We start from the raw sequence: 27,374 nt of genomic DNA, 5'->3' as shown, positions 1-27,374 counted from the left end.
AAATTAGAAGAAGAATTCACTATTTTTAATTATAGGAAATGCGTTTTTTTAAGGTGCATAAACTTTTAGGATTGACTGTATAGCCAATACATCCTTAATCGAGGTAGAGAACGGAATCCGAGAATTTATCATTGGCACGTCATGTGCGATCGCTTTGAAACGAAACAATGACGGGCGCGAGGCTCCGGGGTGCGTCTCTGTCCTCCTTGCTTTTACGTTCCGTCTTTTTTCTTTTCGATATGTAATAGAGAAGGTAGTGGAGGATGGAGATCGTGGACAGTGAACAAGCGCGAGATAAACGGGAGAACGACACAAAACGGAAACGCAATCGTCTCGTTGAACTGTCTTTCGGGCGGTTTAGCTTCGGTGCGGTAATCTCTTCTATGAGGGTCGGTATTCTTTCTTACGTTTCTCGTTTTTTTTTACTTTCGCCTAACATAGCAGATGCCTTACTCTAGGTTTAGCAATATGTAATTTGCTCTGGATAAGAGATAGCGGTATCGCGACTTCAGCATCCTGTCGACGTTTCTCGTTTACAGTTAAATTCTAGTAGGAAACGAGCTAGAAAAATTTCAAGAAGAACTGTCATCGATCAGTTCGCAAAGTATTGCTTGTATTCGAAATTAAAAATGATTTATTCAATTGTATTGCGTTGAACACGAATTTTTCAAATAAATTGTTTGAGCTGAATGGAATTATTGAACGCCGACAGGATCCTCAAGCTCAAGCACACGGAAACGCCTATGTCGTATTTATATCTATAAAGTCCTACGCTAAACGTTTTCGATTAAAAGTGTTTTAGCTTAGAGATTACATAGAACGTGACTACGTCTCAACCACTACAAAGATCAAACGACTACAAGAGAGAAACACGTTGAACTTTTTTCTGACGGTGGGATCGGTAACAGGGTCGGACGCGACGATGAAGGAAAAGATTCCGGGATGAACGGGTGATATCTCGATGTTTCAGGAACATGGAAAAGAGAAAGAGGAGGTGTGGGATCGATCACAAAGATCCTGATTGCGACCTGTGCACAATTCTCTTCTGAATAAATCACATTGCGATTATTTATTTGCGTCATACGTCTCCGAATGGACTCCTTTCTTACACGTAGCTTCCCCTCCCCGTGCATGCACAATGCAGAAGAGGTAAGAATGATATTCGTATTGATCTCTCGATCTTCGTTTCGTTTACGCTAGATCGCTGTCTTTCTTTTTTAACTTCACGGGAATACTGTCGGCTGTCAGCTTGGCTGGCTAACAAGGCTGTCACGTATCGTCGTCCACGTTTTAAATACGAATCAATCTTTCAATATTCGACCCGAATACAACTATTGAGATGAATATCAAATTCGGAAAGCGTTCAACGTTTTTTTTTTCGGAACGAACACTTTTTATAGTTTCGTTCGTTCCGAGGAACCAATTAAAAAAGGAAAAAAGTCCGAGGTTTTACTTTTTGGAAAAATAAAAAAATAGCCGGATAGCGAACGAACGTTTAACGAACAATTTTTCGCTCGCGCACGACAAACGGGCGCGACAACCTTGCCGTTGGGCATCCTAGATTCGGACGTGCGTTCATCTCTGTACTCTTTTTCTGTTTCCTCTTTATGGTTTCCTCTCGAAGTGTGACGGTATAGGAGAGAGATAGAGAGAGAGAGAGAGAGAGAGAGAGAGATACACATTAACTACCTATGGTTTTCTACCAGTAAAGAGAAGAAGAAGTAGTAGCAGTAGTAGTAGTAGTAGTAGTAGTAGTAGTAGTAGTAGTAATAGTAGTAGTAGCAGTAGTAGTTGATGAAAATGGAGGAGCAGAAAAAAGAGAGAACGTCGGGGGTTGGTTGGGGGGCCTCGATGCTCGGGCAACCGGGATAAATGCTCGTCGGCCCCGTCTCGCGCGCATCGATTTCTCTCTTTTCCCTTTCTCATTTCGGTGTTTACGTGTTTTACCCGTTTCTTTTCCATCGCAGGGACTTCCCTTTCGTTCCTGCCTGTTCGAACGCGAAACTTTTTGCGGGAAAGCATCGCTACACTTTCGTGAACTATAATCTTTTTCCTTGCATCGCAGCAACCGTGTACGGAGTATTTCACGCGCGCACGGTGGAGCCTGCACGTGTTCGCGCACGTTTTACCGTGTGACTCGCGCGTTCCGTGTATACATGTGTACCCTTTCGCGTTTGTATATGCGACGATATATAAGTATTGACATGTGTCGCGTGTATGCGTGTGGGCGTGTTGCGTGCGCGTGTCGATTTCTTTCGTTTTTCTCTTTTCTTTATATCTTGTGAGTGTCATTTTTTTTTTAATAGCAGTACCTAATGGAATGGGGGTAGAGGCAGGCGACGCTTTGCTTGACGAAGGACCACAGAGTTTGCCAGCCATGCGTCTGTGAACATTTTCGTAACTTCCGGTCAAGAGATTCACGTGAGATGCGTTTTTTTTTTTTTTAAATATTGTACATATACACATATAGAATTTTGTTCTCGTATAGTTTCGGTCTTGATTGTTTCCAGTAGGCGACGTTTCATTTTTTTTTTTTTAGCGGATATATGAAAGCAATTAAAGGGGCTCGGCGACTCGTTGTTGCTCAGCGTTGGGTAAGCTACAATTTTCGCCTGGCGGCATCGGTCGTAGTAAAAAATATTCGACGAACGATCTAGCCGTCCAAATTTGCGTTCACTCTCGATGGCAGCTCCGCGTCAACGAGCTTCCCCAACGCTCTGGTTCTTGTTCCGCCGATTGCGAGAGAAAAATCGTGACCAGTCGACGCGCGGAGGTGTTCGACCGCGAAAAGACATTTCAATCGAACTACAGATCTGTTCGAAATAAAATCTATACAATAAGTACAGAGCTCGTTATTGTTCGAGCTCGTATTGTTTCAATGCCTGGTTGCGACGTTTAACAAGAGATCACTATGCGAATTTCACGCATCGATTAGTCACGCTTTCATTGATTGGAATGATAGAGAAGGTACGGATAAAAATGAAAACGAGGTTTCACAGCCAGACAATACGGCCGTTTCGACCGATTGGACGAGCGTGTTTGGAAACCCATGTGGCCCGGGCCAATAGCGGGCGAACAAAAGCCGGCTTGCCAGTCAAATCGTTCTATGTAATTAGAAGCGTTGCAATATCGCGTTGTTTGCGACAACAATGATTGTTCGACGTCCGAAACGTCACGCGCCATAAACTCGAATAGGGAAACGTAACGGGCGTCTAAAAAAAAAGAAGAAATAATGGTGCGAGACGGTAGATCAACGATCCCGGTGTTACCCGTACGAAAAATTAGAAAGCCGACCCGATGAACAATATTACATATTAAATTACAGTAGCGATTATTATTGTATTAATCATTGGCGTTGATCGTCATCGTGGAAATGATTAATGTTCGATCGACGATTTAATTAATATATACGACTCGTATTTCAACAAATATGAACAACATTAATTTACATAGTTCCCTTCGTATATATATATATATATATATATTCTTTTCATGTATATATAAGTATGTATATTTTCGTGGATAAGTGCATGAGCGTGTGCCTGGATGACAAATGCAATTATAACCATCTGAAAAATGAAAATGCCGTCATTCATATATTTGACACACACTGAATCTTAATTGTATATAAAGAAATAAACGTTCGGAAATATAAAAAGCGACGTTTGACTCTCTCCGCGGTTAATGAATCGTCCAGTGCACCCACACACGCATGTACCCAGTTATAAGTAATCGTATAAACGCGCTTATATACACGCCAGTCCAAAAGACGACTCGGTTCGCGTGAACGACGTGCATAATTTAAGTGGCACGCGTGTGACACGCGACCACGGCCGCTTCCGGACCGCCCCCGTGTATTCGTGCTATCTCGAATGCATTGTATTTGTACCGAACGCGTATTAAAACGAGATTCCGAAAACGAGCGGACACTCGCGTGTGTACGCGTGCAAAATCCGCGGAACGGCACGTGTAAGCCTCGGGTACTTGGGATTTTTTAGCTCGGATCCGAGCCCAGCCGTGGGTTCAGGCGACTCGCCTCTCGCTGAAAGCTACATATATGTACAACGGTGTGTGTCTTTCACGTGTTGCGTACGTGTGCAATTCGTGTATGGTACAGCGAAACACTTGAGAAACGTGCGACGTCGCGGGAAGAACAGAGAAGCGGTCTGGATCTGGGTTACAGAGAACATCGGTGAATACTGTGGATTGTTAACAGTCTGGTTAGAGCAGACTCATTTGAGAAAGTCGTCTTTCTTCTCAAGGGAGATGCTATTAGTTCGATTGCAGCTTTACAAAACGGAACAATCTTTGCCTGAGTAATAAGATTCGTTTTATGATTCAGTGAGGAACAGTCTTTTCAATAATGTCTACGATTTTTAAGAAACGTGACGAATACGAAGATTAAAAAAATGGTGAGGTAACACAATAGTAAACGGAAAAAGAGGGTGAAAATATTGGCGTAGCGTCGAAACGCGGATACGCGTTGCACTCAATCATCTTAAATTCCGAGAGCTGGCATGGGCGTGGGATCATAAGAAACTCTGGCTCGATATCGACTACGACGAACGATGCCAGGTGAGAAGTTGAGAAAGAGAGGAAAAAGAGGTTACGATTGTTACGAACAGATCGTGTCGCTCGGTTCGGTTCGGTTCGCCCTGCGGGCTGATACGAGCCGACGGCCGGGGGTGTCGGGCGCCACAATAACCCTCGGCTACCCCTCGAACACCCGTTCCCTCCTTGCGCGCCATCCATGGCAACGGTAACCGACGATTTATTGCGTGGCGCAACGAGCGCGCACGGTAACACGTTACGGTAATGACTGTGAAATACGACGGTGCACCTCTCTTGCTACCCCGGGTGCAACCCGTTTCCCCGACCCCTCGGGCCAGCCCGGAGTTCGCCTCGGTTGCACGGAGCTCAGGGCTTCCCGATGAAAGGGCGGGGACTTCGATTCGACGTACTGTACGTAACGCCGCGTGTGCCGGTGCACGCGTGTACACCGGACCTGGGATCGCGCATCGAGCCGGCGGGAGAAATATCGTCCGGTTGAAAGAGTGTTCTCGGAGAAACTCCCATCGATCGTGCTAGTCTATCGTGGCTGCTGCGCGCGTCCAATGCGATGGTAAATAATGCACCGATGCAGGTGTCAATTCGAGACGCGGCTGTTAAGCCGCTACGTATTTCTGGTAGGAAGCACGGAAATTGGTTTGCGTTTTTTCACGAGTAAGAGCACGTTGTAGCCACGGGAAGTGTTTTGTATAAAATAATATATAATAAAATATAAAATAAAATAATATATAATAAAATATAAAATAAAATAATATAAAATAAAATACAATCAGAATTTCTATAGAATATTCGTACGTTTAAATGAAGCTGTTAGATTATAATTTTGAAGCAGTAATAACTGACATGAAAGGATTTTCATTCTAAAAGGTGATTCATAGTAGCAAGAATACAGTACGATGTTTAAGAGTATTAAATATCTGTGAGCGATGCTGTTTGATAAATGGCATAGTGAAATATTCGGCTATTGAACGCGACATATCTCGTTTATTTAACGAATCGTATTAGCCATTAATTTGCCGGTGGCCACTGAAAGCGGAAATTTCGATTAACTCGAAGATCATAAGAATTAGGTTAATACGTGTTCAAAATTGAAACCGATTTACTCGAAATTTAATCATCTCTCGACGTTCCGAGCATTGCATCGCGTCCAATGAATATTTACATTCAACGCGGTTCAAATTATTCGTCATTCATCATGCGAAATTACTTCACAATAGATGTTTTTAAACGAATAAACGATATAGAAAAAATGCAGTCAATTGAGTGAATAATTTGACTAAGGATGAAAATGAAAATGGAGAAGAAAACATTTGAATTTCAGAAATAACCATAATTGTATTGTCAATGTAACGCATATAATCCAAGCATTAAATAAGATAACAAAAGATCGCAATCGTTGTACAGGTTCACGGGTGATGCGTATTTTCCCGAGGTTACAGCACGTTTAGATATCCTCGCGTCACAGGTACATCAAAAAGACTGTCCAGCATCGTCAGTTCTTCTATGTGCAAGAAAGGGAAGAAAGAACAGCGTTCAGAAGCTCTATATGAAAAGGGGAAAACAGTAGAGAAGAAGGGAGAAAGCTCGAAGGAGATATTCACACTCACTTTTGCATTTCGTAAAATTTTGAAAAAAATTCAGGAAATTTGAAGACGAAAGGAGTTTGAAAATACGAAGATGCCATAAAGGAATCTTATTAATTGTGTTTAAGGAAATCAGCTTATGATTCTTGAGATTTTAAATTGTACTATATTCATATTCATATTGACAATGAGAAAAAAAAAATTCATTGTGATTTTTTAAATTGTATAGATAATTGGATAGACTTTTATATTTTCTCCCTTCCCTTTCCGATGCAAAATAATTAGGCTACGATTACGTCATACGCATTCCTCGATTTTTCGTAATATACACGCTCTCTCACACGTTCCACGCTCTTTCTCATCGGTCCGTTCTCCCGGCCAGACTTTCGGTTTCAGGGCCCGTTTCGGCATATCTGGGGCTCATTGTTCGGGAATGATTCTGTACTCTGTGGAGAAGCTGTGTAGCGACGTGTCTCCAGCTGATAGGGGCGGTAGTCCCAAGGCACCTGAAAGTACCACCAACCCCCTCTGAGTCCCCTGGGCGGTCACAGGTTTTAGTTTTGCTTGGACCAGTGTTTAATTTCTCTATCAGACAACACCTTCTTTCCTTCTCTAGCTTCTTCATAGACTTTCTCCCTTTCTCTCTGATAGGAGGTTTTAGTTAGAAACAATCGGGAACTCGGTATGTTTCTCTCTTGGTCAACGGGTAAGTTGTCAGAGTTACTCGACAGCTGGCACGCAGCAGCAGGCCACGCGGTGACAAAACTACCGCCTAGACTGGCACGTCGTTACGGAGAAACTGCGAGCACGGTGCCCCATGTGCCCGGTTTGCTTGCTCATTCGCTCGGTTGCGTTCGATCGCGATCGCCTGACAACTTCTACCTCGTGGGTCTACAGAGAAATGTAATAGTTTCCCACTGGTTGCTATTTGAAACAATGTTATTCTCATCCGAGAATACTGAAGTTCCGGTGGATAACCGCGAGGTCAGTCACCGTTTTAGTTATTTAACGTCGATTTACTTTTATATCCTTATATTTAACGATGTGATAGAATTTATAGTTCTGTTACTACGAGACAGTGTCTTTTATATGTATTGATAATAAGTTGAAGAGAAACAAAATCTTTTAGCGATTTTTTAATTGTACCAAAATTGTGAAATTCGCCGTCGTACGAGCTCGTAAGAATATCACACGATGTCAGAGGCCTATTACCAGCCGACACGGATTTGGCACAGCTCGACCGAAGGGTTAAGCCAAAATCGTAATCGTGCAAAATGAAAGTAGGTATTCTGCGCTCCAGAAAACGTAATCACTGTTAACTGGTGCATCGTCCAACCTACATATCGCCTTACATATGAAATTCTCGCTGAAACAAAGTGCTAGCACAAGCTCTCGGAAATCTTTTAATCTCCGTTGATGGATCGACTCGGCGAGCAAACGGTAGTCGTCGTCGTCGTCGTGATCGATCCCTCGCGAAGTCAGTAACACTCTCCTCATTTCGCGGAACTTATGCACGGCGTAATCCGTCTCCCGGTAGCTCGGTTTAACGCGTAACTAACTGTCGCCACGATCGAGGATTCCTCGCGTGTGCAAATCCCAAAGCGTCGCGACGGGTTCGATTTCACCGGGAAATTCGCGCACCGGTCTCGGCTTCAACCCTCTTCCCATATTCGCGCCGCGCCGGCGAGAGGGTGGCTCCGCCGTCGAATGTTTTTCGGACATTGGGAATATATACGGACGGCTTCAAGGCGGGAGGGTTTTCGGTTCGCTGTGATCAATCATCGGTGGCTGGTTTTTCATCCAATTTCTTTCGGTCCTTCTACCACCATGCCTCGTGAACCAATACGCAAAAGTGAGAAAGCCGAGGAGAAGGAAAGGAAAATTGAGGCAGGGACCGCCGTACGTACTACGTACGTGCAATCGGCCCCGGTTCCCTCGACGAGGTTATTCAAATGCGTTAAGTATCGGGCGGCAAGGGAAATTGGAAGCGATTCTGCGAAGCATCGACGAAGCAAGACGCTCGGGTCTCTGGAGGAAAGTAAAAATATGCCCGGGGAACGACTGAGGAAAGAAAGGACACGAGAGAGGAGGACGTTCATTCTAAGGGACTGAGCCAATGTCCGAAAAACATTATGCATTATTTATGAGTTCTCATTCCGCCCGTCCACGTGGACTGTTCTTAGGATCGACGTAATCCCGCAGAGGTCAAAATGTATACTGGCGAGTTCGCGATTGAAAAACGGTGGCGGTGAAGAAGTTATAAGGTGCGTTTAAACGTCAGGCAGATCGTTCTCGACACAGTACGCTGGTCTCTCTCACGGCAGCGTCTACGTCTCTTTACTCGTCGCTAATTTACGTCCGGTAGACGTACACGGGACACCTGTCGCAGTTTGTCCGCCTCTATTGGCGTTATACGTTATTCGGTTCGCTATCTTCGTGGCATGCTTAACACAGAATGGGTTGCATCACGAGGTGAAGGGGGTCGGGGCACAAGTGCGGGAGCGAAGAAGTTCAAACTCTTCTCTCGAAATTTTCTTTCGAGGATCTTCTCGTCGAGCAGAGAACAAAAGGAGGAGAGATCAGACAGAGAGAGAGAGAGAAACTAAATGACAGAGAGCGAAAGAAAGAGAGAGATAGACGGTTCGCGCGGAGGAAGACGAGCGAGACAGACAAATGGCCAGAAATGGACGAAAGAGAAAGGAACAAATGGGCCAGTGAGGCTAGCCGAGCGGCAGACAGAAGGCAAGAGTGAAGTAGTCACTGGGATCGAGAAAGAAGCTTCTCTGGAAACTACTGTTACGTCTACGAAAGCCCACTGCATGGGTCGTGATTAGTGTACTGCACTATATCTCTTCGTTTCGAATTTCGCACCGCGCCAGTTGTTCGCCTCGAACGCCAGTTTCGACGCAACGCCGTACGACAGAAATATAAAAATTGATAAAACGCACTTCTACGTCAATGTTGCGTGACATAAGATGCGACATGACAGTTCTCAAATTATTGACGGGTAGCTAACAGATAAAAGTGCACGATGATCGTAAATGGCAAGAATGGCAAATGAAGTAGGTAATAAATAGATGGAATATCGTTGAACGATCAGTTTAAAAGCTTTCGAAGGGTCGTTTTCGTCTCTCGCGAACGCTGATCGAAGCGAATAATAATCGTACAATTTCGTGCCGGTTCGAAATTCCACCCGGCGGGATGGGACTCGACCGCTGCCGTATACAACCGTACGCTCACGGATTGAAACTCCATTATGATCTTATTCGTTCCGCGCGCGGGAACCTGCGGATTTTCATTTCGAGTTCGAACTCGACATGAAGGGCGCTTGACCCCGAAAACTTCGCCGGCTACTGCCTCCAATCAACCGGTTCGATTTGGATCATCCGATACTATATCGATCCACGGACGCGTTCATTTTCGAAACGTTTCCTATTAATTGCCCCAGCTTGCGTTCGTGTGTACGCGCAGCAGGGTCAACCGCGATGAGGTTCCCCTCGCGTATCGCTCGCAATCGATGCGCCCCTGTTACCCCCGTCCGATATTAACAATGACATTTCACCCCGTTCCGCGACCACGCGATTAATCTTAAATTACGGTCGATCCGACGAACTCGCGGTTCAAGTGTGCGCGGGGGTTGAAATTCGACTGTCCCGGCAGCGAGCGAATTCCCTGTATGTACTTTACCGAAGACAATTTTTCAGTCTGCGCTGCAGAATAATACCGATGGCGAATTTATTCAGCCGTATCGTTCGCTCGTCTAGTTCCTTGAAATTTTAATGCCCGATCGATCCGGCTCGATTTACGTTTTAACGATTTTGTACAGACGAGGCAGAGTAATTGAGATGGATTAATCGATTAGCGAAAGCAATTTTGCAGCATTCCACGAGAAAGCTTTGTAAGAATATTCCGTAGCGGTGGAACTGTTTGTTATTGACAGTCAAAGGCATGCAAACCGCTATCAAACCGCGGAGAACGGTAAGAAACGCGGACCCGATTTAACGACGTAACTTTTCTCATGCATCAACCTCTCATTACCTTGTCCCAGTTCGCCGGATTCAATTTTTCAATCAACATACTTACGACCGAACTTTCCGTATCTATTTATTTGACTAAACGCGTTTCTGATTTGCAATTTAAATTGTTTCGAAATTACTATGATGCTTTATAAGTAAGAACAAACTTTGTAAACTGCAAACTAATTTTGTTCAAAGAACGAAATCTGACTCTTGATCGGGTTACTCATATTTTTCTAACGCAGCCGGATTAAGATTGAAATGTTAAATAGGATTTATAGAAACTCCTTGGCTGCAAATATCGAGGCTAGCTGTAAATTGATGAAACGGAGTATTCAGTTACTTATGTACCTTCAATAACTCAAGTGAATCATTCAAGATAGCAATTTGTGCGCGAAGTCCAACAGGGATCGATCGTTCTTGAAAACGGAACGGGGAAGAAAGTTGACCATTGGAATCGGCGAACCTTAAATCTGAATTCCGGCAAGATTAGACCGGTACGATAATTTGTTGGTAACTTTATACATTCACCAGTTCTCTCATGTCGAGCCCGAACGGATCGAAACTTCGCCAGAGTCCGAGCGAACGTTGCTCAATAATGTACAGTCACGTCCTTCGCAAACGTGAAACGTAAAACTATACAACGTTCTGATCGTGACGTCTGCGACACGGTTTGATCGTCTATTCCCCGAAAGTTCACTCGTCGATCGGAGAGATTCCATCGTTTCCCGTGAAAACCTCCCTGAACCGAAGAAATCGATCCCACCGTTATTCGTTTCGTCGCGCGTCGGTAAGCCGAGCTCGCGACGCAGGCCACTTGGAAAGAGTCCTCGAAATCTACTTTCTCAAATCGTCTCTAGGTCTGAATCGGACTTTAGAGTTCGACCGCGTTTAAGTCACCATTGTTCTCTGAAATGAATTGCGACCGGAAGCCCGGAAGTTCTCGAAACAAAGGATCCGCTGTTCGAGTCCCTTGCGCGCACGAGACATCCGTAACTGCTCTCTCTCTTTCGGAACGGAGCCTAAACATGTGTGACGGCCAGTATCCGCTCGATTAGCCGGCGTTTAGCTAAACGGCGAGCAGGACGACGAGGCAGCGTTACGCACAGCGAGAGCGCGGTTAGTAAAATGTCGTAGCGATGGGCGTGAGTCAAGAGATATGTGCGCTTAGCTCGAAGTCGAGGTTGTTAATAATTAGTATAATAATTACACATAGTAATTTAGTTAGTTCACAGAGGCATGGCATTGTAGAGGTCCAAATTGGGATGGTAAAAGAGCGGTGTCGGGGTGGGCGGGTTATGGTGGGGTGCGGGTTGCGCCTGTATCAGGTTCAAGTTCAGGTTCAAGGGCGCGATGTGGGCCGCGTTATGGTGGTTAAGGTGGTTAAGGCTAAGGTGGTTACCTGTCGGGTAGGGCAGTCCGAAACTAGGATACCCAGAATAGCCGCGGCTTGCCGCGTATGCCGCGTACGCCGCCGCAGGGAAACCTGTGAACAGAGCAAAAGAATCTGTGAGCGTTTCTTCGGTGCGCTGAGGAAACTTTCGTGGCGCGAGACGGTAAACGGAGCGTTAGACGTTTCGTGAATCGTAGCTACCGTAAATGTGAGTGCGTGTCAGGCTCGCTCGCTAAACGTGGCGATCTTATTCGGATCTATTCTCAGCAAAGCTCGACGCGAAGTGATTTCAATGATTAATGATCCTTGTCTGAATTTCTATCTTTCACCGGTTTTACTAATCGTATCACTTGTTAGAAGTATAATATGCAACATTTATCAGCAATTATCAATTCCTAGTATTATTCAGAAATTTTCTAACAGTTATCGTGTCACAGAATAAATGTAATTCAATAAGTGATTTCTATCTACGAAATATATTTCCTATATCAACTATGAACTACATGCTTCCTTTTGAGAAGAGACGCTGCGTAAAACATTTCCCATATACGTACCGTATTACTCTACAGAAAATTCTCAATCGTAGCCACGGTCAAACAATTCCCACGAGCACAGATCCGTACAAGTTCCCTTTTTAACATCACGTTTTAATACGAATATTCAATTGAACACACCGGCGACGTATCTCGCGTGTGTATCTATATCGAATGACGAACTACGCGTCAACCGAGTAATTACATTAATGAACCGTCGCATTTTCACAGAGGTGAAAATGTACACGCGACGCGACGCGATTTGCCGTGCATGAAACATGCATGAGATCCGGCCGACTCGAATGGGAACGTGCAAGTAGCAAATACGGAATCCCGATTACCCTTTTATGATTGATCGACGCGTAAATATTACAACGACGGTATTACATCAATCGTGATCGAACGGTTATGAACCGAAAGGGAAGTAGACACGTCGTCGGACAGCGGAGTCGTTTTCTTGTACAACGTTCGTGCATATTTAATACTCACCATCAGGTAATGCTCCCAGGGACCACATAAAATCTATAAGGAAAAACAGATCACATTAATACCTGGCTTAGATTGATCGCTGCGGTGAAAACAAAATTTGTTCTTTTCATTTTATCATTCTTTTCCCTTCGTTTACTCGTAATCTCTTATTTTTTCTCTTGATCGCTTCGATCTGTTAGAGTGCGATGGTATCGAGTAAAGTCTCAATTGTATTAGAAAATTTCTGCAACTAAGCACGAAGAAAAGTACTGAGCGATTTATGAACCGGGTGAACGGAAATCATTGATGGTAACGTCTAAAGGCGATGAGAACTCGTGTCTAAGACTATCGTGACTCTTTTATTGCCGCGTATTCTAAATTGATGACACTGTGCAATATTTTTCTTCGTGCAGGCAAAGGTATGCGTAGACAATAATCAAGATATGTACATGGAGAGACAAGTTAAGTAAGAAAGCGAAGCGTTGCAGAAATTCGTCTCGGAATAGACGGTTCGAGTGTGTAACGGATGACTAGGTTCTTCTCCAAACAATGAGAGACGGGTAAAATAAAATGTAAAGAGAAATGAAGAGTTAGAAAACAGATTGAAATAAGAGATCGGATTAAAAGCCTTCTAGGTTAGACAGAGATAAAAGGAAAAACATAGAAGATAGACAGAGTACAGAGACAGAGTGTGGAGTATAATAGAAGTATAGAAAGAGAAAGAAACAGAGAGAGAGAGAGAGAGAGAGAGAGAGGCATCCATGAAATTTCATAATTTGATACTAATTGAAAAGACCACACAACTAAGATTCTGATCTATTTATAATATGTATATCGCATCGACTATGTAGCGCATCGACTAAATTCTGTGACAAGGTACTAGTAACTACGCGCGGCCGAGGTGTTTCCAATCTACGACAAAATAAACCCTCCTATGAACTATGGTTATTGTAGCCTTCAAGGTATTGGTTAATCATTTACCGTTAAGTAATATTTGCTAGGCCGACTATGTAGCTTATTAGATATTGACTAAGGGCCGGTAATGTGTCGTGCGGTCTCAATGAAAAAAGGCAAACCTCACGGCGTTAATCAGTTTTAAATTATTTCGATAAAATTTTAACGACGAGGAGATAATCGTTGAAACTGCTTTGTTCGTTCAAAGCGCGTGACACATTATCGACGCCACTACCACACTTAGATCGACGATACAATATTGAAAAAAAACACCGACCACAATACTACACTACTCTCACTATACTAGTGTCCATATTGAGACGCTGCTCTCACAATATACGCAGATGGAAAAAGTATAAGTAGAGCATTTATTCTAGCCATTAAAAATATACACTGATACATATTAATAGTATTAGTGATTTTTCGTACCTAAAGTCTCTCTACCGGGCTGGTTTTGATTACGTCAAGCACGCAACACGATTTTATATTCATTTTTTTTTTTTTTTCACTGCGAAATCTTTTTCTTTCTTTCAATCATTTTCATTGATAATTGCTCTCTTTCGAATAATCCGTCTGAACAACAATGAAAACTTCGTATGTGCTTCGAACATTATCTTATATTTATTTAATGTCATATAGATAGATATATCAATTCACGTATAATACTTAAATCCGAATATTAGATATATTATGTATATATTATATTGCATATAATATTTATGTATGTATGTTTTCACTTGTATGAATATCCGCGATACGCACAGTGCAACGCGTATCGTATTTCTGTATTATACTTGACAATTGTAGCGACATCATGTATATATTTATGTGATGATAATAATGATAATAGTAATATAATGTATATTGCACGTGTACTTTCTCAGATGCAACAAATCGATTTCGCGTAGAACAGACGTTTACGATGTACGACATTAACATTAATAGTCTCTTACAGTTTCGAGGAGCGTGTAAAGCTCATTCCGGTCGAGTTTACGACGGAGTTGCCGGCCGATTAACATTTACGTCACATCGATAGCTCCATCGGAAGCGTGGAATCCCATTGAGCTGCTCTTTCGGAATTTTAACGGATATCTTCTTTCTCGACGCTGCTCGATGTTTCCCAAAAGGGAAAGAGAAAGAGAGAGAGAGAGAGAGAGAGAAATAAAGAGAGACACATACAAACTGAATACTGCGAACAACAATATTTGTCCAAGACCGCTAAACACTCGTTTCTTTCTTTTCTTCTCAATAAAATCATCTGATCTTTCCTGTTTGTTACGTTCGATCTTTGCTCTTGTTCCTAATTTTACTTCGTTCGTACTTGCGTAGTACTTGCGCCCATTACATGTACAATTACGGGGTAAGGAGTTACGAATAATTCTCTAATCACTGGGGTTCACTGTGTCTAGATAATAAAAAGAAAAGACGCAATACGCTACGGTTCCCCACGTGTGTAACAAAATCAAAATCCGGCCCAAAGAAAAAAGCGTTTACAGAGGTGTGAAACAGAAAAGATAAAAAACCGCTGGTTAAGTTATCTGGTCTACTTACGAAACTGACACTGTTGAGCCTCTCGGGCAAAGTACGTACTTTCTAGGACACACGTCTCACGCATTATTATTAAGGTAAAATGATGCTATATAGCTTAGAAGAGTTAAATACTATGGTAACAAGTAATAGAGAGGTCTTCGGAGGGTGGGTAATAGAGGTGGCAGAGGAGGCAAAAGGATGGAACAAGGTTGAGGTCTCGGCTGCAAGGTGTAGGAGTAGATAGGTATACGCACGATACATATTTAGTATATATCCTATAGAGAGGTATAATATTACGTGTAACGTAATATAAACGTACTATGTAACGTAGCTTGTTAAGTAATAGGTACATTGTCATAGGTCTCTCTGAAGCCGCTCATAATATGCATTCTTCGTGGAAAACGCTATGGTTTCTCTTTCCTTCTTGATTTATGTTTCATTGTGTCACACTTTCTCTCGCACGTCTCTTTATTTCTTTTCTTCTTTTTTTTATAATCGTCGACAATAACCGGCGAAGAAGTGAGGAACGTTACGAAAGAGGGGACAATAAAGAGTCCTCCACGAAGAAACACCTAGAGTATACTTCTAAGCTAACGGTATCATAGTGACTTCCCAAAAAGCTATAGTTAACTAGTAGTCTCAATGGTAGGAACGTATACATAGTATAGTAATTCGTTAAAAATTATATTCGCTCTAGCTAATGTTCAAACCTAGTTTCACCTAAAAAGTCTCATTAAGTAACTAAGGTTTTTAACAACACAAATGTTTACCTAATTACCTAGATATATATAAATAGAGAGAGAGATATATATATATAGATATATGCTCCGATATGTATATAATCTGTAAGGTCTATTACAAAAACTAGAAGGTTGTAATGCGGCTCTCACAAAATATATCGATATCAATATCAAATACTATATGGCGGTTTTTTTTACCAAATACGTAGATACAAAACAATATATAATATATGTGTATTAATCTGCTGTAATCTAGAATGGATTAGATACTTTTTCGTTTATTTTTTTGTCGTTTCCCTTTTCTTCGTTTTTTTTTGCTCTTTTAAATTTAAAGGTACGTATAGTTATATTCATATAATTATATACGATATATGCGAACGATTATCTCTATGTATATGTATATAGACTGTGTGTTTTGGATTTATATACATATAGATAGCTTTGACCACGCGTATTTCTTTTCCTTTCGTTTATTGTAATTTTTTTTCTGTCTCTATCGTACGCTTGTACACCGTTATTGGAGTACGTACGTCTTCATTTTCTCGGCATTATGAAATTTCATGAAATTCATTGCGAAAAATATTCTGAAAGGCGCGACGAATGAGAAATGCTTATCGCCAACCATTTGCCGCGCGCTCCCGACGCGCTATCCGCCTTCACCATTCACGATCCACGGCTTTATTTATGCCCCTCGACATATCATCCGACGCGAATCAGAAATTCGCCTTCTTCTGGGAATAATAGTACACGGCGTGCCGCTACCTGGGAATGTATTCTTTCATCTTCGCCTCTACTCGATACTTTTCTTTTTTCCCGGTTTTCTTTCCCTCCCCCCCGTTTCTATCCCCGTCTTTTATCTCATTCAGTTTCGATGAGATTCTAGCAATCTACGATCTCGACGATGGGCGCCCTCGCTCTCGACATCGAGGCGAACCAACCTTCACTTTCATGGAAAATAGAATGTCGCAAGGAACCACGACCTCGATCGACTTTCCAAAGATTTCATTTTTCTTCTCCATTCTCTCCTCTACATATACAGTAAGCGAGCAAAGTACTCGCGCCCGGCACCATCGCCGACTCCCTCCACGATCGTCGTTCAGCCACGCGAACACAGGACGAGCGCTACGTTTAAAGCTTCGATCGAGTCGCTACGAAATTATCTAACATCTACGAATCAATTGACGTGTTGCCGCCGCGATACGCGAGCCGTTCGAGGCAGGAATATGTATCTCTCTTTCGTTCCGTCGAAAAGTACCTAAATATCTGTGCGATACCGGTGACCCGATTGCCTTTTCACTCGCGACCTTCCCCTACTCCCCTAACGAAAATATATCGCTGCCATTCTAATTAAAGTACGTCCGAAACACCTGGTTCTTTGCCCATTTAGAATTGATTGTCTCCTCTACACGGATGACTAACTCTATCCTCGAACCTCGCTAACTCCTAGAACGCTACCCGAATTGACTTGTAAATCATGATTGGAACAATTCAATCGCGCGAATTTATTGATAACGAGGAGTAGTCTCTCGCAAGAGGTAGGTACATTCGATTGTATCGACTCACTACCGAGTGCTACTTACCGAAACGAACTACTTTGAACACTTTCTTCTTTCTTTATTGTCCTACTACTCGTCTGACTAACCGTCTACCTAAGTCACTACCAGTCTTTTGCGATTCAAGTTTTGTTTCGTTGCTACGATATCTTCCCGCTACTCTTTCGCTACGAGGAAAATAAGACCACATCAGGTAAACACTACGATCTGCTGCTACTTCTATATCATTTTTCTCTTCTTCGCTACGATCACAGTTTTACTGAACTGAGCCTCTCGAGCAGTCCCACGATAATTCGCGTATTCCCACACTCGAATCTCCGGGAATAAAAAGGAATGGTTTCTCGTCTAAGCTACGTATTATTGCACTTCTCGATATGTTTTCGATACGCCGAGTCGGAAATCAACAGCAACCACGTAATTTACGCGAATACTTTCTTTGAAACGAAGGCGATGACTCGCAATCGAGGAATGTTTCAAGAATTATTCCTACTTCTATGCAAAATAACGTAACAGGAATTTGTACATACAACGCAGAACACGACCGTAACACAAATAATATAAACGAACACGATACCAACCCGACCAAACACGAGCTGCATAAACTATTATTCACGGCCTGTAAACTCATATTCCTACGTCCGCAAATTTGTACGTTCTTAATTCCTTGGCACAACAACAAATTCACCCCTATCTCAATCATACCAAAAACATAGAATCTACGCTACAATGCCATTCGAATATCCTGCATTCCACAAGATTATCCCAACAAGTAAATAAATCAAAGACCATCTCGAAACAATAGAAAATAAATATGCCGTCGAAGAAATGCAACCAAGTGACGTGCCCCTTCGAATTGCACACGCGGCCTTCTATTGCGGCCTCGAAAGGGGCGTCAGTATCGTCGGTCATAGGCCGATCGTGGGTATCGGATGGTAGACGGCACCCATGTCGAGGCCCTGGACGCCCAACAGGTCGCTCATGGAATAAGTGAGGGTGGCGGCCCTGGAGGCCGCCGCGGCAGCGACCGGATGAGGCCTGTAAGAGGCCGCGGCCGCGGCCGCAGCCGCGGCGGCGAGGGCCCTCTTGACATCGTAGACAGCCGCGGTGGTCGCCGCCGCGGCAGCCGCTGGTGCGGTCGCCCCGGTAGCGTACTGGTAGGTAGCGGCCGCGTTCGGTGCGGCGGCGGTAGCGACTATCGGCGCGAGCAAGTGGTGGTGCGGGGTGCCGGCGGACGCCGCTGCGGCTGCATGTGCAGCAGCCGCAGCTGCCGTCGGTAAGGGATACGGCGCGTAACGATAGGTGGTGGGGGTGGGTGTCGCGACCATCACCAACTCACCGTATGCGCCTCTGTTGGCTGCTCTCGTCTTCGCCAGGTTCGCCGGGAGCATCACTTCCTTCGGCTGTGCTTTCTTGCATTCGACCTTGAAATTCAACACAGACATCGGGTCAGTCGGTCGATCTCGTGCGGGCACGGTGGCACTCGATGCCTCCGGGAGCTTGGTCGAGGGGTCGTAGGAATCGATTCAGGATCGGGGAATTTCTGGTTGCTTCGAGGTTTGGTACGTTCATTTGTCTGATTTGGAAAAGCTGTAATATTTTGATGACGGTATTCATTGACAGTATGGAAATAAAAAAGGATCCGATGTGTCCTCAGGGTTTATTTGCAATTTTGAAACGAGATCTGATTTACAATTCATGTAATATAACTAGTCGATACAATTAATATTTATATTCACAGAAAATATGTCAATGATAAAAAAATATGTTGAACGCGAGTACAAAGTACAAGAGATAAAATTTTGTAGCCAATCTGATCGTTCCTTTGATGGAAGGACTCACGCTAATTTACCTGCTGGTTATGAAGGTACATTCGAGAACGAGCTTCGATGCGCGTAATCAAAGGTAATCCGATGACAGGCGATTAACGCGATCCATCATTCTAACCGTAGGTATCATCGTGAATAGACAGCTGTTTTATGCGAATTAATACCCGGCCGTAGGTAATGCCTACCGGGTTATTGGTAGAATCGGCTAATTATCTATGCTGGTTGGATGGATTTATGGGGAACGAGAAGTGGCATCTCGGGCAAATCCTTGATCGGCGTCAATGGAATTTCGTTCGATACTAGACGACGAACAGAACTGTCTATCTCTACTATGATGGGCTTTCCAGAAGCCGCTTTTCGTCTTCCGTTTGGCGGGTTCGCGCGCGCGTGCTACGTGCATGCGTGTCAAATGCAAATAACCACGGCAGCCCTTCTCAATTATACGGAAAATTAATTCCGCTCGACGCCGTATCCGCAGACGGAAAGCGGAAGGCAAATACCGTTTGATACCACCTCTGCGGCCACGTAGTCGGGTGGAAGAGGAGATGAGGGAGAATGAAGAGCGTGATGGCGCTCTCTCTCCTCGTTCGACAAACAGAGCTTTGTTGTCCGACCGGTGGACTCACCATTTTGTTGTTGATTTCGTGGAAATGAATCTCGCAGACTTTGTCGACCACGTCCTCGCTTTGAAACGTGACGAAGCCGAAGCCTGAAACAGAAAGAACAGGTGTCGTTTAATAATCGGCGTTGACAATGAAAATGAATGCTTTCGTTGCAAACAGACGCAGCACAGTCTGAGTTAAAATTCTTGTGAAACGAAATTTCACCGGAAATTGATCATACTAATTGGTGTATCCTACTATCAATCTACAATAAATTGATGAAAATCATTAGAGACATTTTGAAAACCTGCGGAAAATCACTTTTGTTCGGTGCTCAAAGAACGTCTCGAATTAACGTAACTACCGCGCGTTCACTGTCGTGAAGGTAACTATCCGCCTGATCTTCCATTAATTCAGCCGAGTCCGACGAGCTTCGTTTCCTTTCCAACCCCTTTTCGGTCGGAGAGGAGGAGCCCCTCGAACGAGGTCTAAGCATTTCAGCTCGAAATTTATTTCGCCCGAAGAACGAAAGAATAGAACAGACGACGACGAAGTCGTGAATAAGGCGGAGAGCGAGAAGGTGGATGAGCCAGCGAAGAGTCATAACTTAATCAAGCATCAAGGGTTATTAAAAACTTTGCATTGGTCTCCAGGTGATTTTAATCTCGCCCCTTCGTGTCTCCGACTTTCTCCACTTCACCCTCGCCGTTCCTTCTTGATTCTTCCTTTCTCGCGCTTACACGGCAAGCGTAGCAATTCAGGCTAGAGTTATCCGGGCGCGGTGCGAGTTATACGAATCCAGTGCGCGCGATGTCGCTTAAGATAACCAGGAGTTAGTGCTTCCGCGCTGAAGCAGTCTACGAGGAGGAAGAGGCAAGGCGAAACTACGCCGGGTGACTCGTAATTAAACACAGCCGATGGATACCGGAGCCGAATGCGAGCCGACAGTTCGCGATTCTTCGAGCGTTCTCGTCTACGCGTCTCTCTCTCTCTCTCTCACTCTCTCTCTTAAATTTTACACCGGAAATGGAACCCGGGCGGCGTTGAATTAAATTACATTTGAGAGCGAGCTCTACGCCGCGGACGACACGCAGACACCGGCGCGAACCGCAGTTTGTTCGAGTAATTAACGTCGATCGATCTTAATTTACGTACTTATTTATTTACGCTGGTTAATATGCAACGAGATCGCGCCACCAGCTCGGAGATCAAAGTTTCCCGAGTAACGAGTATAATTTTTACTTTCATTCCGCCGCGGTGCTCGGAATGCTAATGCACAGGAAGGCAGAACTTATTTGATTTCCCGTAGAGAGTCGACGGTGGGTAGAGGAAGAATAAATTTCTCAAATTGATGAATGTGTTATTATAAAAAGAGTTTGTTTTTGTATTTTATAAAATAATAATGAATTGTAATAAATAGATCAGTGATGTGATTCGTTCTTTTTACTTACGCGTACGTACTAAAAAGCTGTTTTAACAATTTATTCTCAGTGCTTGACTTTTTAATGCCTCCAAATCCATTGCTTCGTAATTCATCGGCTTTTTGTTCCATTTTATTCGCCCTTATAAAATTAACGGTCTGCGTCCGAGCCGAACTACATAATGTACTTAATTTTGCAAGTGTCGTTTAAATAAAGTTAATAAAACCAACAGCGTTAATGATATCAATAAAATATATACAAATTATTTAAATTTCATAAATCGTTTCGCGAAATCGATACTTAATGTAAAATGAATGGCCCGTGGAACAAATTTATGGCTCTTCAACGGTCCTCTTCCCCGCCGAATGTTTTCGCGGTTTCATTCACCTAGGAAATTCACCCTTGTTTTCCCTGTCATCATCCTCCGCGCCATCACTTTCATCCACGACTCACCGATCTCTTTCTGTATCTCACTTTCTCTCTCCCCCGACCTTTAAGCTCCCTCCGCCGGCATGAAAAGCGCGAGTGATTAAGTTATAAACTTGGCAAGACGTCCGTTTGAGTGAGGAAGGGTCTTACTTCATTTATGTAATTTATAGTACTCTGCCAGTCAGCTAACTCCTGAGCACACTCCCCTGCTACCTCCCCGGCAGCGTTCTTCTTATAAAGTACAAAGGCCGTGCCCTGACACCGGTAACATTTAACTACTTCCTGTTGGAGTCTACCAAGCGTGCACACAACGTCCGGGAGGAGCAAGGACCAAGCCGGGATCGCAACGGTATTCACCGTACCGATATTATTCGTCTTTTAAAGCGTGCTCTAATATCCTTCAGGATATTACAAAGTCGTCTTCCTTTAAAGGGTATTAAAAAGTTATGACAGACTGTTCACGCTGAGCCCACGTCCTTCAGTCACTTTTCCCAGGGAATAAAGTCGACGGCACGCAACCCGGCTGATATCATGTGTGCGAAATATCGCATGAATTTATAATAGGACCGACGACGCCGTATAAAATACCGTCTTCGTAACGCGCGCGGGCGCCCGCTCGTAATGAAATTATGTACTATGTTTCATAAATTCCGTACCGCGTTAAGCATCTCCGCGGAAAAGAACACAGTCAAGACAACTGAAATAAAACCAATGAGCCAAAGAAATCGTTCTCTGTTGATCACGATATCCGCACGATCGAACGTTTATTTTTATCGATAAAACACGATTATATCGCGGCAGCATGCACGCACACGCCCGCATCCATGGAAACGATGGCTCGATCGAGGGTCACGCGATTTTAGAGTCTTGACTATTGGTCAGGATCACCGAAATGGGGTGCCGGAGAGTAAGGTCGGCCCGGTCAGCGATCTGCGGCCGGTCCAATAAATTTTGAAAGAAAAACTGGCCCCCGAGTTCGAATTTTCATAAGGGGATTTATTTCCTGGGTCGGGTCTGCCGAACCTCCGCCCGTTCCTCGCGTCGAGTACGTACAACCGGCTGCCAACCACCCCCATGGGGGTTGGGGGCTGACGGTCAGGAGGAAAAAGTGCGCGCTCAGCTGTCCGACCCCTCGTTGGGCACCAGATGCGCTCATTTCAATAAAAAACACACCCCGAAATATCTTTTACTCCTTCCCGTGACGGTGGCCCCTTATCCTCTTACCTCCCGAGACTTCCTTAAATGATCCATAAACGGTCCCGGCCGGTGTGAAATTACTGTAGAGCCCGACCCGGTTATCTGACTATTTTTCGCTACCTTTCCGCCCTCGTAGAGTTATGATCGACTTTATCAGTTCCGGCCAGCGAAACGAATGAAAATATGTTTCTACTAAACTTTCCTCTCGAACAATTTTACAGAAAAACAGTAGAACTTGTAATAGATCGATGAGTTCCATGATCAGACTATTACTATTAATCTAAAAAGTTGTGGTACGTTCGCCATTGAGTTTTTCAATTAATCTACCGTATCAATTATCCTTCGTTCTTTCGAAATGAAATGAACGCAGCCGATCTCAGCTCGAGGACTGTGAATCGACGCCTCGAATCTCGGCGACGAGGTTAGACAAGTATTAGCGGCTTTCAGTCTAGGGTTAAATTCTCTTGACGAGAGGAAAAATGGAGCTTGATGGCTCCAAGTGGCAGGCGTTGACGGAAGAGAGCAATTCTTCCCTGTTCCGCGACCATTTCGTCGTCCTCGGCAGCCAGTCGTCTTCACCTTTCCCACCGTCCTCCCCTCTCTGTCTCTCATCTCTCCTCTCCTCGTCCATTCTACCACTCGACTCTCGAGCATAATGCGACCCCGCCATTGTACCAGTGGCCATGTTAACGTTTAAAAGCCACGCTGCCATGCCGCTAAGCGCGTTTCAGAATTTTACCGTCTATTGAGAATGGTAAAAGGTTTCTTTCAAAAGGCTCGGCTGGCAGAACGATTTGAAACTTGTAAATGGATACGGCTTATACTTTCACTGTTCCTCTCGTTCCATTTCCATTCGTTCCCGCGCCGCGCCGCGACTTCGGCATTCTATCTGTTTTACGTGGTCGAGCTCTCTTCGAATGTTTGTTTCTTCCCGCTAAGGCTACATCTTAGCCCATTTCCTAATTGCATGTATGGCGGCAAAATCAAAGAACAAAGAAACGACGCGACAGTTTTACATATTTGTTAATTGCATTGCCTCAAATTGAAGCTAGCTTGTTTTTTGCCTCAGGCAATTATATAAAAGCTCCTTGAAAAGTGACTGTAAAATCTATCTGGATTTGTTATCATACATTTCGATCATAATATTTTTGGCATGCGGGGATTCGCCGGATGGTGATGGACTTCAAAGTAGGTCGTCCATTTTGTAATTGCGGCGCAGTTTATGGCTATCCAATTAGAGTCGATGCGTGCTCGTAATCCGTTTTGTGATCATCTTTTTCAAAAATATCCACTCGGGAAAAGTCCGAAGAAAAAACGTGCTCGCAATGATGCAATGCTTTTTTATGAACGAAGTTTTCAAGTTACGAGCTTTCTGTTCCTCGTCAAGCTTCGGAGGTTGAAGTATGAATACATTTTATGCGAGCAGTAAAGAATGAAGTTTAATTTTATTTTTGTCGGACTCGGGAACGCATTTGGATTTATGAAAGCACTTAATGTGAAATTATGAGTCTTAAAATTGAAGAGATCCGAAGACTGAGATAATTAGGAAAAAATTTTATAGAAAAAACTGAAATGATTTTAGTCATAAGTCGTTCCTATCGTCAGTTCTGAAGATTCGTTTGTAGTAGACGAATTCATCGGACAGAGTCGACTACGCTGATGATGAATGTTTTAAATACAGAATGTCAGAGCCCTAACTCATTGTAATTACACCAGTTTGAAATATCGTTTAATAGCAAGTTCAGGAATATTTACTTTAGTAGAGCTATACATCTCGAAACCATTAATCTCCGTTGAACGACCCGCACAGTTGTTAAGGATTTAATGGCCGCAACGTAATCTACGTTTTATTCATTCAACGAAAAATCCGACGCACAAAAAGACGATCGTAAAGATCGTAATCTGTTATCAAATTTCCGTTTCTCCGAATCCGTCTCCCCCACGTTTCCATACGAATCAGTTATGAGAAAAAAAAAGGTAAAACAAGAAAACTATCGAAAACGCGAAATCATTCATAGAAACATTTCATAGCAAGACATATTTCCAATTGAATTTCAATTCCGACACAATTTCGCGTTGGCGAGAGACAAATAGAGTATTCCAGGTGTCACGTAGCACACTAGAATGCACGCACGGAACAGATGCTAGCGGCCAGACGCCATTCACGCCACATAGATCGTCTCTACACGTAATGTCATTATTATTATGGATTGATGATCGTCCTAGATTATTGATTAAGCTGTTTAATGCGTGCTACCCAATTACCGATCGGAGTGCATACCGATAAATCAAGACCACGAGGTACGGGTGAGAAGCCAATTTGTACCGGTAGGCCCGAGGTTCCGCGCCACGCCCCCGCTTCCATCTCGTTCCGCTCTAAACCTAATCGCCTCTCGGTAGAGCGAAGATGACTAAAGTTTCTGCAACGGTAGCTACACTCGCGGAACCGGCGAGCCGCGATACCATCGGTCCTGACCGTGTTTTCTTCAAGTCGGGCGCAATAACGACCGGTGTAAACTGCAATCCTATACGGGAACCGATCGTTATCGATGGAAAGTTCGCTCGCAGATATACGCTCGTTAATTGCCTCTTTCGGACTCCATTGGCCGGAACTGGTTCGCCGATGTGAGATTATCGAACTAAAAGAAACTGTACCGTTGCAATTTTCGAGCTCGAAAGAATTTCAATAAATTTCGACAGTTATCCTCTCAAACCATATCAATAAAAATGTTTATTTTTAATCACTGCTGTCGTTAACCAATGAAATAAAATTGTTTACTATTTCATTCTAACAAATGTTTCGTATTACTGGGTCGGATAAAGCAAAATCGTTCGTATCGGAACAATTTTGTCCCACAGAAATTAAAGGATTTAATCTAGACGAACTAAACTACGTTTCAGCTGTTGAATTTTTAATTAAATTGTAGCGAAAATCTGTGGTTCAAAGTGATTTTTCACTAGGATGATTCAAAAAGAATTACTGATACCTCGAATGTGAAAATCAATTAAACATCACTTTTTGAATTTCAATTTGGGAAATCGGACGCGTTCGACCATCCCGAAGCGAGTTAAATGAATAAACCGCGATCCGATTTTGCGCCGCTTTGACGAGTGACAGAATGTGAGATATAGAGCAACAGAGAGGAGGGACAAAAGGGCAGAGGGACAGAGACCGACAGCTGTGAACCGATCTTCGATTAGTCACCGTTAGAATTTCGCAACGTTAGATTTTCCAGGAGCTCGTTAGCGCGCCAATCGCGAATTCGCGATCGCGAATTTCCGGTGTGCACTCGTTTGGTTTGGCGAGTCCGCATGGTCGGGATTCGCGCCGGATTACCGGACCGGACGTACTCTCTCTGTTCCTGACCAAACTTTCCGCGCGATAATGCGGGGTAAAGCTGACGTTAATTTTACATCGGACACGCCGGGACGCGTAATTGTTATCGCCTGGCCTATTTTCAATTGCATTATCGCCGGGGGCCGGATGGCATTTTTGAGAAAACAGTCGAGCATATTTTAGTGAACCGATACCGTCGCGTTCCATCGCGTTCAGCGACCGTTCCGAACGGAAATGAAAGGGAATGATTTATGTATCAGCAATTCAATTCGTCCCCTGCAGCGTCCCTTTGCTGTGGAAATTCAACAGGAAATTAGTGAATTTCGTGGTAATTAAAAAACAATCCAGTTTGACGTTTAGTTATTTCCAGACAAAATTCAATTCGAAATCAGCAAAAGATAAATTTAAATACTTTTTAATTAATCGTGTATTTATTAAGTAACAGTCTGTACAAACGTGATTTGTATATCTATAGTTAGATTCTTTGAGCTCGTTCTTTACTTTATACAAATTAATTTTACTTCGACGAATATGATTTACATATATTTATACAAGAATTCTGGACTCACGATGGCAAGTTCGTTATTATTCATTATTTATCTCAACTTATACATTATAGTCTATAGGTTGGAATCATATTTTAATTAACTGTAAGTGATAATTTAATTAATTAGCCCATATCTTTATCTCTGCTGCGACGCTAGATTTGTATGTTAGTATTCATTCCGCAAATTGACAGACGCCGAAGTACCAGAATTATTGAAACCAGCATATGAGAAAAATAAATTATTGAGGTATAAAAATACACGAAAACGATATAAAAGTTAAATGTTTATTTTTTAATAACAGTAGCAACTGTTTACGTCTCGGGTAATATTATCTCTGATAACGTTATGCTAATGCCAGCAGTTCAAAACCTTGAGAATCGACGCGTACCGCAGCGACTAAATTAAGTGGAAAAAGACACGAATGGTCAGACGCCTTTCGTTCGCTGTTGTTCCCCGATAGTTTTTTAAGAACTTTCGAAAGAGGTCAATCGGCAACGGTTGTTACCAAACAACTTCGAGCTCATCCGGAAAGGTAGTGGCCAATAAAGAGCAGAAAATCGTTACCAATGACCCAGTAGTTAAGACAATCGTTTCTATCAAAGGCACGAGCTATATACAATCGATTAAGGATGTATAGGCTATACATATACTTAAACAATGCTGGCATGTTGAATT

At 43.3% G+C, this 27,374-nt stretch overlaps 1 protein-coding gene across 12 annotated transcripts in view; it reads right to left on the bottom strand.

Annotated features, from left to right (window-relative positions):
* The window catches only part of Rbp6 (RNA-binding protein 6), a 626,456-nt gene that overhangs the window by 20,432 nt on the left and 578,650 nt on the right, over positions 1–27,374 (bottom strand). For 9 of the 12 annotated variants that reach the window (XM_018037297.2, XM_018037296.2, XM_026819814.1 and 6 more), the window contains 4 exons: positions 19,792–19,874; positions 18,676–18,760; positions 12,584–12,616; positions 11,571–11,654 (listed from right to left, as the gene is read on the bottom strand). In XM_018037297.2, coding sequence (XP_017892786.1) covers positions 11,571–11,654; positions 12,584–12,616; positions 18,676–18,760; positions 19,792–19,874 — 285 coding nt within the window. Of the gene's footprint in view, positions 1–1,369; positions 6,659–11,570; positions 11,655–12,583; positions 12,617–18,675; positions 18,761–19,791; positions 19,875–27,374 lie in introns of those variants that run through there. The other 3 variants (XM_026819820.1, XM_026819822.1, XM_026819821.1) reach the window with 3 other exon arrangements.

This window comes from Ceratina calcarata, unplaced genomic scaffold (assembly GCF_001652005.2).
Source record: "Ceratina calcarata isolate Rehan_Ccalc_2016 unplaced genomic scaffold, ASM165200v1 scaffold162.2, whole genome shotgun sequence".
NCBI lineage: Eukaryota > Metazoa > Arthropoda > Insecta > Hymenoptera > Apidae > Ceratina > Ceratina calcarata.
The sequence above is the reverse complement of the archived record's forward strand: the minus strand, read 5'-3'. Positions and strand labels throughout refer to the sequence as shown.